Source organism: Pseudophryne corroboree, chromosome 6 (assembly GCF_028390025.1).
Source record: "Pseudophryne corroboree isolate aPseCor3 chromosome 6, aPseCor3.hap2, whole genome shotgun sequence".
NCBI classification, from domain to species: domain Eukaryota; kingdom Metazoa; phylum Chordata; class Amphibia; order Anura; family Myobatrachidae; genus Pseudophryne; species Pseudophryne corroboree.
The window spans coordinates 826,428,054-826,443,329 of record NC_086449.1 but is presented as its reverse complement, the minus strand read 5'-3'; the positions used below and the strand labels follow the sequence as shown (position 1 = coordinate 826,443,329).

The 15,276-nt window shown below is 49.6% G+C and overlaps 1 protein-coding gene across 3 annotated transcripts in view; it reads right to left on the bottom strand.

The window, feature by feature from the left end:
• PEX26 (peroxisomal biogenesis factor 26) overlaps nucleotides 1-15,276 on the bottom strand; it is a 44,879-nt gene that overhangs the window by 12,922 nt on the left and 16,681 nt on the right. For all 3 annotated transcript variants that reach the window (XM_063929281.1, XM_063929280.1, XM_063929282.1), the window contains exon 3: nucleotides 9,036-9,258. In XM_063929281.1, coding sequence (XP_063785351.1) covers nucleotides 9,036-9,238 — 203 coding nt within the window. In that variant the 5' untranslated portion in view covers nucleotides 9,239-9,258. The remainder of the gene's footprint in view (nucleotides 1-9,035; nucleotides 9,259-15,276) is intronic.

The window sequence follows — 15,276 nt, the reverse complement described above, 5'->3', positions numbered from 1 at the left end:
TACCTGTGGGCATTGTGTATAAGTGGCGCTGCTACCTGTGGCCACTGTGTGTATAAACGCAGCTACTACCTGTGGCCACTTGTCACAACTGAGGGCCTGAGCTGACGGGAGGCAGCCTCAGTTGTAGGGGCTGAGATGTACCGGAACCTGGGAGGTTGTATCAGACCCCTGGACATGTAAGTAACATGAATAATAACTGCCCGAAGGCGTGACCACGACAACTTGGATAAAAGTCAATGATGTTTATTATGACAACTCCGCAACACAGCAGCAGTAAAAGAAAACGTAAAAGTCAGCAAATAATAAATACAGTTCCTGGGTACTACAGGATGGCAGGAGCCACAGGGCACTGGTAGTGTGAGATAGTTCTTATGATCTTCTAGATGGAAAGTCCTTACCAGGCCCGACTGTAGCAATGGAGATAACCCAGGGTTGTGCCAGCTGGTGTTCCAGGAAAAGCTGGGTTGCTGAAGGTAAAACAGCTGCTGTGGATACTGGCTGGAACCAGACTGTTGTTAGCACGGAGTGGATACTGGCTGGAACCAGTTAAATAATAAATGAACTTGGGAGCGATGAAATATGAACTGAAATGTAGAACTTGAGAGCGGAGAAATAATAATACCGGTGGAGAGTGGTAAAGTGTAGAAAGGACACCGGCCCTTTAAGGGAAGCTGTACTCTGCTGGAAGCTGAGCTGGAAGCAGGTAATGTTGTAGCTGGAAACAGATGAATCCACAATGGATTGGAGAGTCAGGCTACACCGCAGGTGGAATGCTGGTGCGGGTCTCTATGGTGGAAGTCTTGAGACAGGAGCTGGAACCTGGAAGACAATCACAGGAGAGAGACAGACAGGAACTAGGTTTGACAACCAAAGCACTGACGCCTTCCTTGCTCAGGCACAGTGTATTTATACCTGCAGCAAGGAAGGGATTGGCTAGGCAATTATGCAGATTATCAATACTGAGAACAGATTGGTGGAAATGATCAGCTGACAGAATCCAAGATGGCTGCGCCCATGCAGACACTTGGAGGGAAGTTTGGTTTGCAATCCATGTGGTAATGAAAACAGTAATGGCGGCGCCGGCCACCGGAGACAGGAGGCGCCAGGCTGACAGATGCACATCCAACCACGCGGACACAGCGGAGGCCGCGGCTGACGTAATCGCCACTCAGACACTCTGCATGCAGAAGTTCAGGGACGGCGGCGGAGGCCGCGGGAGACGCCATGCCAGGTGTAATATGGCATTTACTGTGACAGCGTCCCAGAGTGACAGGAGAGGATACAGGAATGTACACATCAGGATAACAGATGGGATCCGGTCCTGGAGCGCTGAGCCAGCCTTAGGAGACATCTGATGGGTAAGAAATGGCGTCCAGATACCCGGATCGTGACAGCACCCCCCCCCCCCTTTAGGAGTGGCCCCAGGACACTTCTTTGGCTTTTGAGGAAACTTGGAATGGAATCTCCGGACCAAGGCAGGAGCATGGACATCAGAAGCATTGGTCCATGAACGTTCCTCAGGACCATAACCCTTCCAGTCAATAAGATATTGTAGTTGACCGTAACGGTGACGTGAGTCCAGGATCTTGGCCACTTCATACTCAACGCCTCGTTGAGTTTGGACTTTCGGAGTTGGAGGAAGTGAGGAATGAAACCGATTCAAGATCAGCGGTTTCAACAGGGAAACATGGAATGTCCTGGGTATTTTTAAGAAGGGAGGCAACTGGAGTCTGTAAGCAACAGGATTGATGACTTGTTCAATCTTGAAAGGACCGATATAGCGAGGTGCAAACTTCATACTGGGAACTCTTAACCTCAAATTCTTCGTGGATAACCATACCCGATCACCCACCTTGAGAGCAGGAACTGCTCGACGCTTCTTATCCGCAAACTTCTTGTACCTGAACGATGCCTTGAGCAGAGCTGATCGTACGCTCTTCCAGATATTGGCAAACTGATGCAAGGTGATATCCACTGCGGGAACAGAAGTTGCTGGAAGCGGTTGGAACTCAGGGACTTTAGGGTGGAATCCAAAGTTAGTGAAGAATGGTGTTGAAGCAGATGAAGAATGATACTGGTTGTTATGACAGAACTCGGCCCAGGGAAGTAATTGAACCCAGTCATCTTGAGAGGAGGACACATAGATGCGGAGGAAGGCCTCCAAGTCCTGATTCACCCTCTCGGTTTGACCATTGGTCTGAGGATGGTAAGCCGTGGAAAACTTTAGCTTGACTTGGAGGACTTGACATAAACTTCGCCAGAATTTGGCTGTGAATTGAACTCCTCGATCTGAGATAATTTCTTCAGGAAGACCGTGGAGTCGGAAGATCTCTTGTATGAATACTTGAGCCAACTTGGAAGCTGACGGAAGACCGGTGAGAGGAATGAAGTGTGCCATCTTGGTGAACCGGTCAACTACCACCCAGATGGTATTGAACTTGTTGCACATGGGTAAGTCTGTAATGAAATCCATCGACAAGTGGGTCCATGGTCGACGGGGAACGGATAGTGGAACCAGTTGCCCCGCAGGCGACTGGCGGGATACTTTATGTTGGGCACACTTTGGGCAAGATGCAATAAACTCCAAGACGTCCTTTTTCAGAGTTGGCCACCAATAGGACCTAGAGATAAACTCCAGGGTTTTTTGGATACCTGTATGTCCGGCAAAACGGGAAGCATGGGCCCAATGCATGAGCTTCTTCCTTAGCATCGGCTTCACAAAACTTTTCCCTGATGGGGGCGTAGAGTCCATCCCTACCGTGGAGAATGCCAACGGATTTATAATAGGATGCTTGTCTGAAGACTCTGACTCATTTTCTTGCTCCCATGAGCGGGAAAGGGCATCGGCCTTGCGATTCTGAGAGCCCGGACAGAACTGGAGTTTAAAGTCGAACCTGGAAAAGAAAAGTGCCCATCTGGCCTGACGAGGGTTGAGACATTGTGCGCCCTTCAGGTATAAAAGGTTCTTGTGGTCTGTAAGTATGGTGATTGAATGAGAAGCTCCCTCCAACAGATACCTCCACTCTTCTAGAGCGAGCTTGATGGCTAGCAACTCCTGGTCGCCAATGGCATAGTTGCGCTCAGCTGGGGAGAACTTCCAGGAGAAGAAACTGCAAGGATGTAAATGGCCATCTTTAGCCCTCTGAGATAACACCGCTCCTACTCCAACGGAGGAGGCATCCACCTCTAAGATGAAAGGAGAGTCGATGTCAGGCTGTTTCAGAACAGGCGCAGAGATGAACCTTTGTTTTAAAAGATGAAATGCTTGCATGGCTTCTTCAGACCACTTGGACGGGTTAGCACCCTTCTTAGTGAAAGCAGTAATAGGCGCCACAATGGTGGAAAAGTCTCGTATAAACTTTCGGTAATAGTTGGCGAACCCTAAGAACCTCTGGACCCCTTTGAGGGTTAAGGGTACCGGCCAATTTTGGATTGCTTGTAGTTTCTCAGGATCCATCTCTAGTCCGGAACCGGACACAATGTACCCTAGAAACGGAATGGACTTGACTTCAAAGACGCATTTTTCTAATTTGCAATAGAGATGATTGACACGGAGACGGGACAGAACCTCTTTAACCCAAAAACGATGTTCCTCTAAATCGTTGGCAAAAATGAGGATATCGTCTAGATAGACCACGACATGACGGTATAGAATGTCTCTGAAGATCTCATTGACAAAATGCTGGAAGACAGCTGGAGCATTGCTCAATCCGAAGGGCATGACGAGGTACTCATAATGTCCGTCACGGGTGTTAAAGGCGGTCTTCCACTCGTCACCCTCACGGATCCGGATGAGATTGTATGCACCTCGCAAGTCCAGCTTTGTAAAGATGGTAGCTCCGCTAACTCTGTCAAAGAGCTCAGTAATCAAGGGTAAAGGATAACGGTTCTTGATGGTAATGTCGTTCAAACCTCTGTAGTCGATGCACGGCCGCAGACCACCATCTTTCTTTTTTACAAAAAAGAAGCCTGCGCCGGCTGGAGAAGAAGAAGGTCGAATGAACCCCTTTGCTAGGTTCTCTTTAATATATTCCTCCATAGAATGCGTCTCAGGCAGAGACAACGGATAAGTTCGGCCTCGAGGTGGAACCTTCCCTGGAACGAGATCAATCGGACAGTCCCATTCTCTATGAGGAGGAAGGATATCAGCAGAAGCTTTACTGAACACATCCGTGAAATCTTGATATGGAGGAGGTGGAACATCAGACGACCTGGGGGAGGAAGAACAGACAGGCAATACTTTAAACAAACATGTCTCAGCACAGGAGGAACCCCATGCCAGGATTTGCGTAGTCGTCCAATCAATTGTAGGATTGTGAAGACGGAGCCATGGAAGGCCCAGGACCACAGGATGTGTGGCTCTTGGAATCACTAAAAAAGAAATAAGTTCGGAATGAAGAACTCCCACTCTCAGACGAACTGGTAGAGTCCTTAAAGAAATAACTGCATCAAAAATTTTGCTGCCATCCACGGCAGTTAAAGAAATGGACGAAGGAAGTCTCTCGGTGGGTAGGGACCACCGTTTAACATAGGCTTCGGTAATAAAGTTCCCAGCTGCTCCGGAATCAAGGAGGGCAATGACGTTCCGATAACGTTGAGCAACTTGAAGCGAGACTGGGAGATTACAATCTTGAGGAGATGGAGAGGAGATCATTACTCCTAGCCGGCCCTCTCCTTGGCGAGCTAGGGTCTGGAGTCCCGGACGTTTGGGACAGGCATTAATGGTGTGAGACGGAGCTGCACAATAGAGACAGAGAGACTCGGAGAGACGTCTTCGGCGCTCAGCAGGAGTTAAACGGGAACGGCCAAGTTGCATGGGCTCATCTTTAGATGGTGACAGTTGACGAGGAGGAGGAGCAGAAGATTTTGGAGCAGATGATCTTCCACGCTCAGTTGCTCTCTCTCTGAAACGTAAATCAACTTTCGTGCAGAGTGAGATTAGCTCATCTAACTTAGAAGGTAAGTCTCTGGTAGCTAACTCATCTTTAATACGCTCAGATAAGCCATGCCAGAATGCAGCATACAGGGCCTCGTCGTTCCATGCCAGTTCGGATGCCAGGATCTGGAACTGTATCAGATATTGTCCTACAGTACGTGACCCCTGGCGTAAACGGAGAATCTCGGATGAAGCTGAGGTTACCCGGCCTGGCTCGTCGAAGATGCGCCTGAATGTTGACACGAAGGCAGTGTAGGAAGATAGCAGGGTGTCGGACCTCTCCCATAACGGTGATGCCCAATCAAGGGCTGAGCCACTGAGAAGAGAAATAATGTAGGCAATTTTTGTACGGTCACTGGGAAAATTGCCAGGTTGTAGCTCAAACTGAATCTCACACTGGTTGAGAAATCCCCTGCAGAATCTTGGAGATCCGTCAAATTTTGCTGGCGTTGGAAGATGAAGACGTGGAGCAGAAATGGGTAAGGTGGGTGGGGTTATAGCTGGAGTCACTGTGGTTGACGCACCAGACGCGCCTGATCCACGGAGAGTTGTCTGAATCCCATCCAGCCGAGTAGAGAGATCCTGGAGACAGCGGATGATGTGGCCCTGTGCAGCCTCCTGATGTTCTAGTTGGGCTGCCAGTTCTTGCATCGGCCTGGCCGCTTGATCCTGGTCTCCGGCTGGATTCATTAGGTCAGTGCTTACTGTCACAACTGAGGGCCTGAGCTGACGGGAGGCAGCCTCAGTTGTAGGGGCTGAGATGTACAGGAACCTGGGAGGTTGTATCAGACCCCTGGACATGTAAGTAACATGAATAATAACTGCCCGAAGGCGTGACCACGACAACTTGGATAAAAGTCAATGATGTTTATTATGACAACTCCGCATCACAGCAGCAATAAAAGAAAACGTAAAAGTCAGCAAAGAATAAATACAGTTCCTGGGTACTACAGGATGGCAGGAGCCACAGGGCACTGGTAGTGTGAGATAGTTCTTATGATCTTCTAGATGGAAAGTCCTTACCAGGCCCGACTGTAGCAATGGAGATAACCCAGGATTGTGCCAGCTGGTGTTCCAGGAAAAGCTGGGTTGCTGAAGATAAAACAGCTGCTGTGGATACTGGCTGGAACCAGACTGTTGTTAGCACGGAGTGGATACTGGCTGGAACCAGTTAAATAATAAATGAACTTGGGAGCGATGAAATATGAACTGAAATGTAGAACTTGAGAGCGGAGAAATAATAATACCGGTGGAGAGTGGTAAAGTGTAGAAAGGACACCGGCCCTTTAAGGGAAGCTGTACTCTGCTGGAAGCTGAGCTGGAAGCAGGTAATGTTGTAGCTGGAAACAGATGAATCCACAATGGATTGGAGAGTCAGGCTACACCGCAGGTGGAATGCTGGTGCGGGTCTCTATGGTGGAAGTCTTGAGACAGGAGCTGGAACCTGGAAGACAATCACAGGAGAGAGACAGACAGGAACTAGGTTTGACAACCAAAGCACTGACGCCTTCCTTGCTCAGGCACAGTGTATTTATACCTGCAGCAAGGAAGGGATTGGCTAGGCAATTATGCAGATTATCAATACTGAGAACAGATTGGTGGAAATGATCAGCTGACAGAATCCAAGATGGCTGCGCCCATGCAGACACTTGGAGGGAAGTTTGGTTTGCAATCCATGTGGTAATGAAAACAGTAATGGCGGCGCCGGCCACCGGAGACAGGAGGCGCCAGGCTGACAGATGCACATCCAACCACGCGGACACAGCGGAGGCCGCGGCTGACGTAATCGCCACTCAGACACTCTGCATGCAGAAGTTCAGGGACGGCGGCGGAGGCCGCGGGAGACGCCATGCCAGATGTAATAAGGCGTTACTGTGACAGCGTCCCAGAGTGACAGGAGAGGATACAGGAATGTACACATCAGGATAACAGATGGGATCCGGTCCTGGAGCGCTGAGCCAGCCTTAGGAGACATCTGATGGGTAAGAAATGGCGTCCAGATACCCGGATCGTGACACCACTGTGTGTAGAACCAACTCTGCTACCTGTGGGCACTGTGTGTATAAGCGGCTCTGCTACCTGTGCCCATTATGTGTATTAGCGGCTCTGCTACCTGTGGGCATTGTGTATAAGTGGCGCTGCTACCTGTGACCGTGTGTATAAACGCAGCTACTACCTGTGGCCATTGTGTGTAGAACCAACTCTGCTACCTGTGGGCACTGTGTGTATAAGTGGCGCTGCTACCAGTGGCCATTGTGTGTATAAGCAACACTGCTACCTGTGGCCATTGTGTATAAGTGGCGCTGCTACCTGTGGCTATTGTGTGAACCAACTCTGTTACCTGTGGGTATTGTGTGTATACGCGGCTCTGCTACCTGTGTCCATTTTGTGTATAAGCGCCTCTGCTACCTGTCGTCACTGTGTGTATAAGCGCCTCTACTACCTGTGGGGGGTGGTATTCATGTGACCGCCGGTCAGCTGACCGACAGTCACATGACCTCCTCCATGAGCCCGACGGCTCACTATCCCGATGGTCGGCATGCCGACCAACAGGGACTATTTCCACTCGTGGGTGTCCACGACACCCATAGAGTGGGAATAGAACCCGTGGCGACCGCAGGTCGCCACCGAGCCCGCAGTGTGGCGAGCGCAGCGCGCCCGCAAGGGGCTTGCTGCACTCGCCCTTCCCCTACGGGATCCCGGCGTCGGTATGCTGCCGGGATCCCGGCTTCGGTAAGGTGACCGGCGGTCAGGAGACCGCCGGTCACCAGTACTACACCCCCTGTGGGCACTGTGTGTATAAGCGCCTCTGCTACCTGTGGCCATTGTGTGTATAAGCGCCTCTGCTACCTGCGGGTATTGTGTGTATAAGCGACTCTGCTGCCTGTGGGCACTGTGTGTATAAGTGCCTCTGCTACCTGCGGGTATTGTGTGTATAAGCGACTCTGCTGCCTGTGGGTATTGTGTGTATAAGCGGCTCTGCTGCCTGTGGGTATTGTGTGTATAAGCTGCTCTGCTACCTGTGGCCATTGTGTGCATAAGCGCCTCTGCTACCTGCGGGTATTGTGTGTATAAGCGACTCTGCTGCCTGTGGGTATTGTGTGTATAAGCGGCTCTGCTGCCTGTGGGTATTGTGTGTATAAGCGACTCTGCTACCTGTGGCCATTGTGTGTATAAGTGGCTCTGCTACCTCCAGGTATTGTGTGTATAAGCGACTCTGCTGCCTGTGGGCACTGTGTGTATAAGCGCCTCTGCTACCTGCGCGTATTATGTGTATAAGCGACTCTGCTGCCTGTGGGTATTGTGTGTATAAGCGTCTCTGCTACCTGTGGCCACAGCACTTTGGTGTCTTATCTACAGTGCATTGCTGTTACTCATCTGGTACTTCATGATGCAGACACTAGCAGTATAAACTACACTATGTTATTCATTGTGCCCTGCGGCCACTCTGCACGCCCTCACAAAGGGCTACGCCCCCTTGACAATCGCACGCCCTTCCCCCTTGCAATATTTACCCACTGGCATAAAAAAAAATTTCTCGCAACGGTATTTTCTCTCTAACACCTTCCCTCTCTTTATCCTCTACCTACCACCCTGACTCTCCCTATCCTTTACCGATCGCACAGCATTTCTGTACATTCCCTCCCCCCTGACATCTCTATCTTTTCTCAACCGGACACCATTTCTGTATGCCCTCTATACTGCCCTGAATTTCTGGATCTATTATCTACCGGGCTGCGTATGTTTAAAGGCCTGCAGGGGTTAATGGGGCGTAGCCCCTAACGACGGTGTGAAGAGCGCCCGTAGGGCGCGATGAATCACCTAGTATATATATATATGTTAATGTAATTATGCAGAGAAATGAGATTAATGAACAACTATTGAATACATGAACTTTGCTTTTAAAAAGGGATGAGATACCCCTGAAGAAAATAAATAATATATAGAACACGTATAATATCACGACAGCAGTTCTAGATCATACTTTTACAGAACTACAACCCACTGAATGAATGAGCGGGTGACAGCGCCACATGTGGAACACATATTAAGGGCTGATGATATGTACAATAGGTGCTACCAGGTGCAGCGGACTCACCTCGTGTCCCCAGGCTCTGCAGCCAGGATCTGTAGTCCCCTCTCACACAGTTCTAAGGCACCAGCAAAGTTTCGGTCCAGCACCAGAAGATCAGCAGCCGCATCTAAGAGAGATACAGCCGGGGGGGTCCCAGACAGCGACCAGTGTGACCAGTCCCACATGGTACTCAGCGAACAGCTGGACACATTCTCCGTCACCGCCATCGCTAGCGAACGCCGGGGACCTTCAAAACCAAAATATTCCAGCTAGTATTACAATACAATGAATGTGACCAGAAGACAATCAATACTGGCCTGCAGCGGGGACTGAGATGAGATCTTGAGGCCCCCCCATACAAGCATATGTCAAACAAAAAGACTGACAATACAAGGAACGCTGTGATAATGGCAGTGCCCGGACATGCCAGATTATCTTCATGCAAATAATAGATGAAATATATATTATTGATAGAAGTCAGTGACTTGTGGTGTACTTTATCAGAAATATGGCAGCATTCAGTGAGCAAGCAGAACTGCGCCAACATTATCCCAGTATTAACAGGGTGCACTTTACCCTCCTCTACTACAAAGCAGAACAAATAACTAAACCTTAGCAGCTGCAGGGCGTGTCTGTGCTTTTACTCACTAGCAATCGCTCCTAAATCCCAGTAAGAAAGTACAAGGTACAGGTGCACAGTGATTAGATTGCAGGGCAGTAACCTGCGCAGAACAATAAATACCAGCAATCCTGGCTCTGCTAGGACGGTGTGCTAAATATGCACACTTATGTACTGTATGTCTGCACTGCAGGTAGTTCACGTGTTCACACGATTTTTACCATGCAAACATGGGGATTAAGGGGTCTATGGGGGTAATTCAGACCTGATTGCTAACAGGCGATTTTTGCGCTGCTGCGATCAGATAGTCGCCGCCTACTGGGGGGAGGGTATTTTATCTGTGCAAGTGTGTGATCGCATGTGTAGCAGAGCGGTACAAACAGATCTTGTGCAGTCTCTGCGCAGCCCAGGACTTACTCAGCCGCTGCGATCACTTCAGCATGTCCGGGGCCGGAATTGACGTCAGGAACCCTCCCTGCAAACGCTTGGACACGCCTGCGTTTTTCCAACCACTCCCAGAAAACGGTCAGTTGCCACCCACAAACGCCTTCTTCCTGTCAATCTCCTTGTGATTGCCCAAGTGAATGGATTCTTTGCACAAAGCCATCGCTTAGCGGAGAACCGCTTTGTACCCGTGCGACGCGCATTGTGGTGCATACGCATGCGCAGTTTAGGCCTGATTGCCCACTGTACGAAAACGCAGCCTACGGATCAGGTCTGAATTACCCCCTATGTACTAAGCTTTGAAGAGAAAAAATAGACGGAGATAAAGTACCAGCCAATCAGCTCCTAACTGCCATGTTACAGGTTGTGGAAGGGATGTACTAAAGCAGAAAATGCTTAGTACATCCTGCCCTGGGATTGAAAAATGACACTTAGGAGCGTGGATTACACTGGTTCTGTGGTTGATTAAAACCAGGTGACATGAAGGCTTGTAGCCAGCCAGCCACAGAATCTGTGTAGTCCAAGGGTGTCCCGGTTTAAAGGGATAATATGTAAAGCCGAGCTACAGCGCTTCCTGCTTCGCCTCTGTATCGAGGAGAAGCAGGGAGCAACATCGACGATTCGTATTAACATCTCATTTGCCGGAGTCACTCCCCCTACGGCGATTCCCACTAGCGCATCAGATTAGCATACCTCCCTACATGACCCGCTCCAGGAGGACACAATGCTCTGCTCCTGCTTTTCCCTCTTACTGTATGATTACCATCACCTGTGCTGTACCCTAATACTGACCCAGTGCTCATACCTATGTCATACCTCCCTACATGACCCGCTCCAGGAGGACACAATGCTCTGCTCCTGCTCTTCCCTCTTACTGTATGATTACCATCACCTGTGCTGCACCCTAATACTGACCCAGTGCTCATACCTATGTCATACCTCCCAACATGACCTCTCCAGGAGGACACAATGCTCTGCTCCTGCTCTTCCCTCTTACTGTATGATTACCATCACCTGTGCTGTACCCTAATACTGACCCAGTGCTCATACCTATGTCATACCTCCCAACATGACCTCTCCAGGAGGACACAATGCTCTGCTCCTGCTCTTCCCTCTTACTGTATGATTACCATCACCTGTGCTGTACCCTAATACTGACCCAGTGCTCATACCTATGTCATACCTCCCTACATGACCTCTCCAGGAGGACACAATGCTCTGCTCCTGCTCTTCCCTCTTACTGTATGATTACCATCACCTGTGCTGTACCCTAATACTGACCCAGTGCTCATACCTATGTCATACCTCCCAACATGACCTCTCCAGGAGGGACAATGCTCTGCTCCTGCTCTTCCCTCTTACTGTATGATTACCATCACCTGTGCTGTACCCTAATACTGACCCAGTGCTCATACCTATGTCATACCTCCCAACATGACCCTCTACAGGAGGACACAATGCTCTGCTCCTGCTCTTCCCTCTTACTGTATGATTACCATCACCTGTGCTGTACCCCAATACTGACCCAGTGCTCATACCTATGTCATACCTCCCAACATGACCTCTCCAGGAGGACACAATGCTCTGCTCCTGCTCTTCCCTCTTACTGTATGATTACCATCACCTGTGCTGTACCCCAATACTGACCCAGTGCTCATACCTATGTCATACCTCCCAACATGACCTCTCCAGGAGGACACAATGCTCTGCTCCTGCTCTTCCCTCTTACTGTATGATTACCATCACATGTGCTGTACCCTAATACTGACCCAGTGCTCATACCTATGTCATACCTCCCAACATGACCCTCTCCAGGAGGACACAATGCTCTGCTCCTGCTCTTCCCTCTTACTGTATGATTACCATCACCTGTGCTGTACCCTAATACTGACCCAGTGCTCATACCTATGTCATACCTCCCAACATGACCTCTCCAGGAGAACACAATGCTCTGCTCCTACTCTTCCCTCTTACTGTATGATTACCATCACCTGTGCTGTACCCTAATACTGACCCAGTGCTCATACCTATGTCATACCTCCCAACATGGCCTCTCCAGGAGGACACAATGCTCTGCTCCTGCACTTCCCTCTTACTGTATGATTACCATCACATGTGCTGTACCCTAATACTGACCCAGTGCTCATACCTATGTCATACCTCCCAACATGACCCGCTCCAGGAGGACACAATGCTCTGCTCCTGCTTTTCCCTCTTACTGTATGATTACCATCACCTGTGCTGTACCCCAATACTGACCCAGTGCTCATACCTATGTCATACCTCCCAACATGACCTCTCCAGGAGGACACAATGCTCTGCTCCTGCTCTTCCCTCTTACTGTATGATTACCATCACCTGTGCTGTACCCTAATACTGACCCAGTGCTCATACCTATGTCATACCTCCCAACATGACCTCTCCAGGAGGGACACAATGCTCTGCTCCTGCTCTTCCCTCTTACTGTATGATTACCAGCACCTGTGCTGTACCCTAATACTGACCCAGTGCTCATACCTATGTCAAACCTCCCAACATAACCCTCTCCAGGAGGACACAATGCTCTACTCCTGCACTTCCCTCTTACTGTATGATTACCATCACATGTGCTGTACCCTAATACTGACCCAGTGCTCATACCTATGTCATACCTCCCAACATGACCCGCTCCAGGAGGACACAATGCTCTGCTCCTGCTTTTCCCTCTTACTGTATGATTACCATCACCTGTGCTGTACCCCAATACTGACCCAGTGCTCATACCTATGTCATACCTCCCAACATGACCCTCTACAGGAGGACACAATGCTCTGCTCCTGCTCTTCCCTCTTAATGTATGATTACCATCACCTGTGCTGTACCCCAATACTGACCCAGTGCTCTTACCTATGTCATACCTCCCTACATGACCCGCTCCAGGAGGACACAATGCTCTGCTCCTGCTTTTCCCTCTTACTGTATGATTACCATCACCTGTGCTGTACCCCAATACTGACCCAGTGCTCATACCTATGTCATACCTCCCAACATGACCTCTCTAGGAGGACACAATGCTCTGCTCCTGCTCTTCCCTCTTACTATATGATTACCATCACCTGTGCTGTACCCTAATACTGACCCAGTGCTCATACCTATGTCATACCTCCCAACATGACCTCTCCAGGAGGGACACAATGCTCTGCTCCTGCTCTTCCCTCTTACTGTAGGATTACCAGCACCTGTGCTGTACCCTAATACTGACCCAGTGCTCATACCTATGTCATACCTCCCAACATGACCCTCTCCAGGAGGACACAATGCTCTGCTCCTGCTCTTCCCTCTTACTGTATGATTACCATCACCTGTGCTGTACCCCAATACTGACCCAGTGCTCATACCTATGTCATACCTCCCTACATGACCCGCTCCAGGAGGACACAATGCTCTGCTCCTGCTCTTCCCTCTTACTGTATGATTACCATCACCTGTGCTGTACCCCAATACTGACCCAGTGCTCATACCTGTGTCATACCTCCCAACATGACCCTCTACAGGAGGACACAATGCTCTGCTCCTGCTCTTCCCTCTTACTGTATGATTACCATCACCTGTGCTGTACCCTAATACTTACCCAGTGCTCATACCTATGTCATACCTCCCAACATGACCTCTACAGGAGGACACAACGCTCTGCTCCTGCTCTTCCCTCTTACTGTATGATTACCATCACCTGTGCTGTACCCTAATACTGACCCAGTGCTTATACCTATGTCATACCTCCCAACATGACCTCTCCAGGAGGACACAATGCTCTGCTCCTGGACTTCCCTCTTACTGTATGATTACCATCACCTGTGCTGTACCCTAATACTGACCCAGTGCTCATACCTATGTCATACCTCCCAACATGACCCTCTACAGGAGGACACAATGCTCTGCTCCTGCTCTTCCTGTATGATTACCATCACCTGTGCTGTACCCTAATACTTACCCAGTGCTCATACCTATGTCATACCTCCCAACATGACCTCTACAGGAGGACACAACGCTCTGCTCCTGCTCTTCCCTCTTGCTGTATGATTACCATCACCTGTGCTGTACCCTAATGCTGACCCAGTGCTCATACCTATGTCATACCTCCCAACATGACCTCTCCAGGAGGACACAATGCTCTGCTCCTGCTCTTCCCTCTTGCTGTATGATTACCATCACCTGTGCTGTACCCTAATGCTGACCCAGTGCTCATACCTATGTCATACCTCCCTACATGACCCGCTCCAGGAGGACACAATGCTCTGCTCCTGCTCTTCCCTCTTACTGTATGATTACCATCACCTGTGCTGTACCCCAATACTGACCCAGTGCTCATACCTATGTCATACCTCCCAACATGACCCTCTACAGGAGGACACAATGCTCTGCTCCTGCTCTTCCGTCTTACTGTATGATTACCATCACCTGTGCTGTACCCTAATGCTGACCCAGTGCTCATACCTATGTCATACCTCCCTACATGACCCGCTCCAGGAGGACACAATGCTCTGCTCCTGCTCTTCCCTCTTACTGTATGATTACCATCACCTGTGCTGTACCCTAATACTTACCCAGTGCTCATACCTATGTCATACCTCCCAACATGACCTCTCCAGGAGGACACAATGCTCTGCTCCTGCTCTTCCCTCTTACTGTATGATTACCATCACCTGTGCTGTACCCTAATACTAACCCAGTGCTCATACCTATGTCATACCTCCCAACATGACCTCTCCAGGAGGACACAATGCTCCGCTCCTGCTTTTCCCTCTTACTGTATGATTACCATCACCTGTGCTGTACCCTAATACTTACCCAGTGCTCATACCTATGTCATACCTCCCAACATGACCTCTCCAGGAGGACACAATGCTCTGCTCCTGCACTTCCCTCTTACTGTATGATTACCATCACCTGTGCTGTACCCTAATACTGACCCAGTGCTCATACCTATGTCATACCTCCCTACATGACCTCTCCAGGAGGACACAATGCTCTGCTCCTACTCTTCCCTCTTTCTGTATGATTACCATCACCTGTGCTGTACCCTAATACTGACCCAGTGCTCATACCTATGTCATACCTCCCAACATGACCTCTCCAGGAGGACACAATGCTCTGCTCCTGCTCTTCCCTCTTACTGTATGATTACCATCACCTGTGCTGTACCCTAATACTGACACAGTGCTC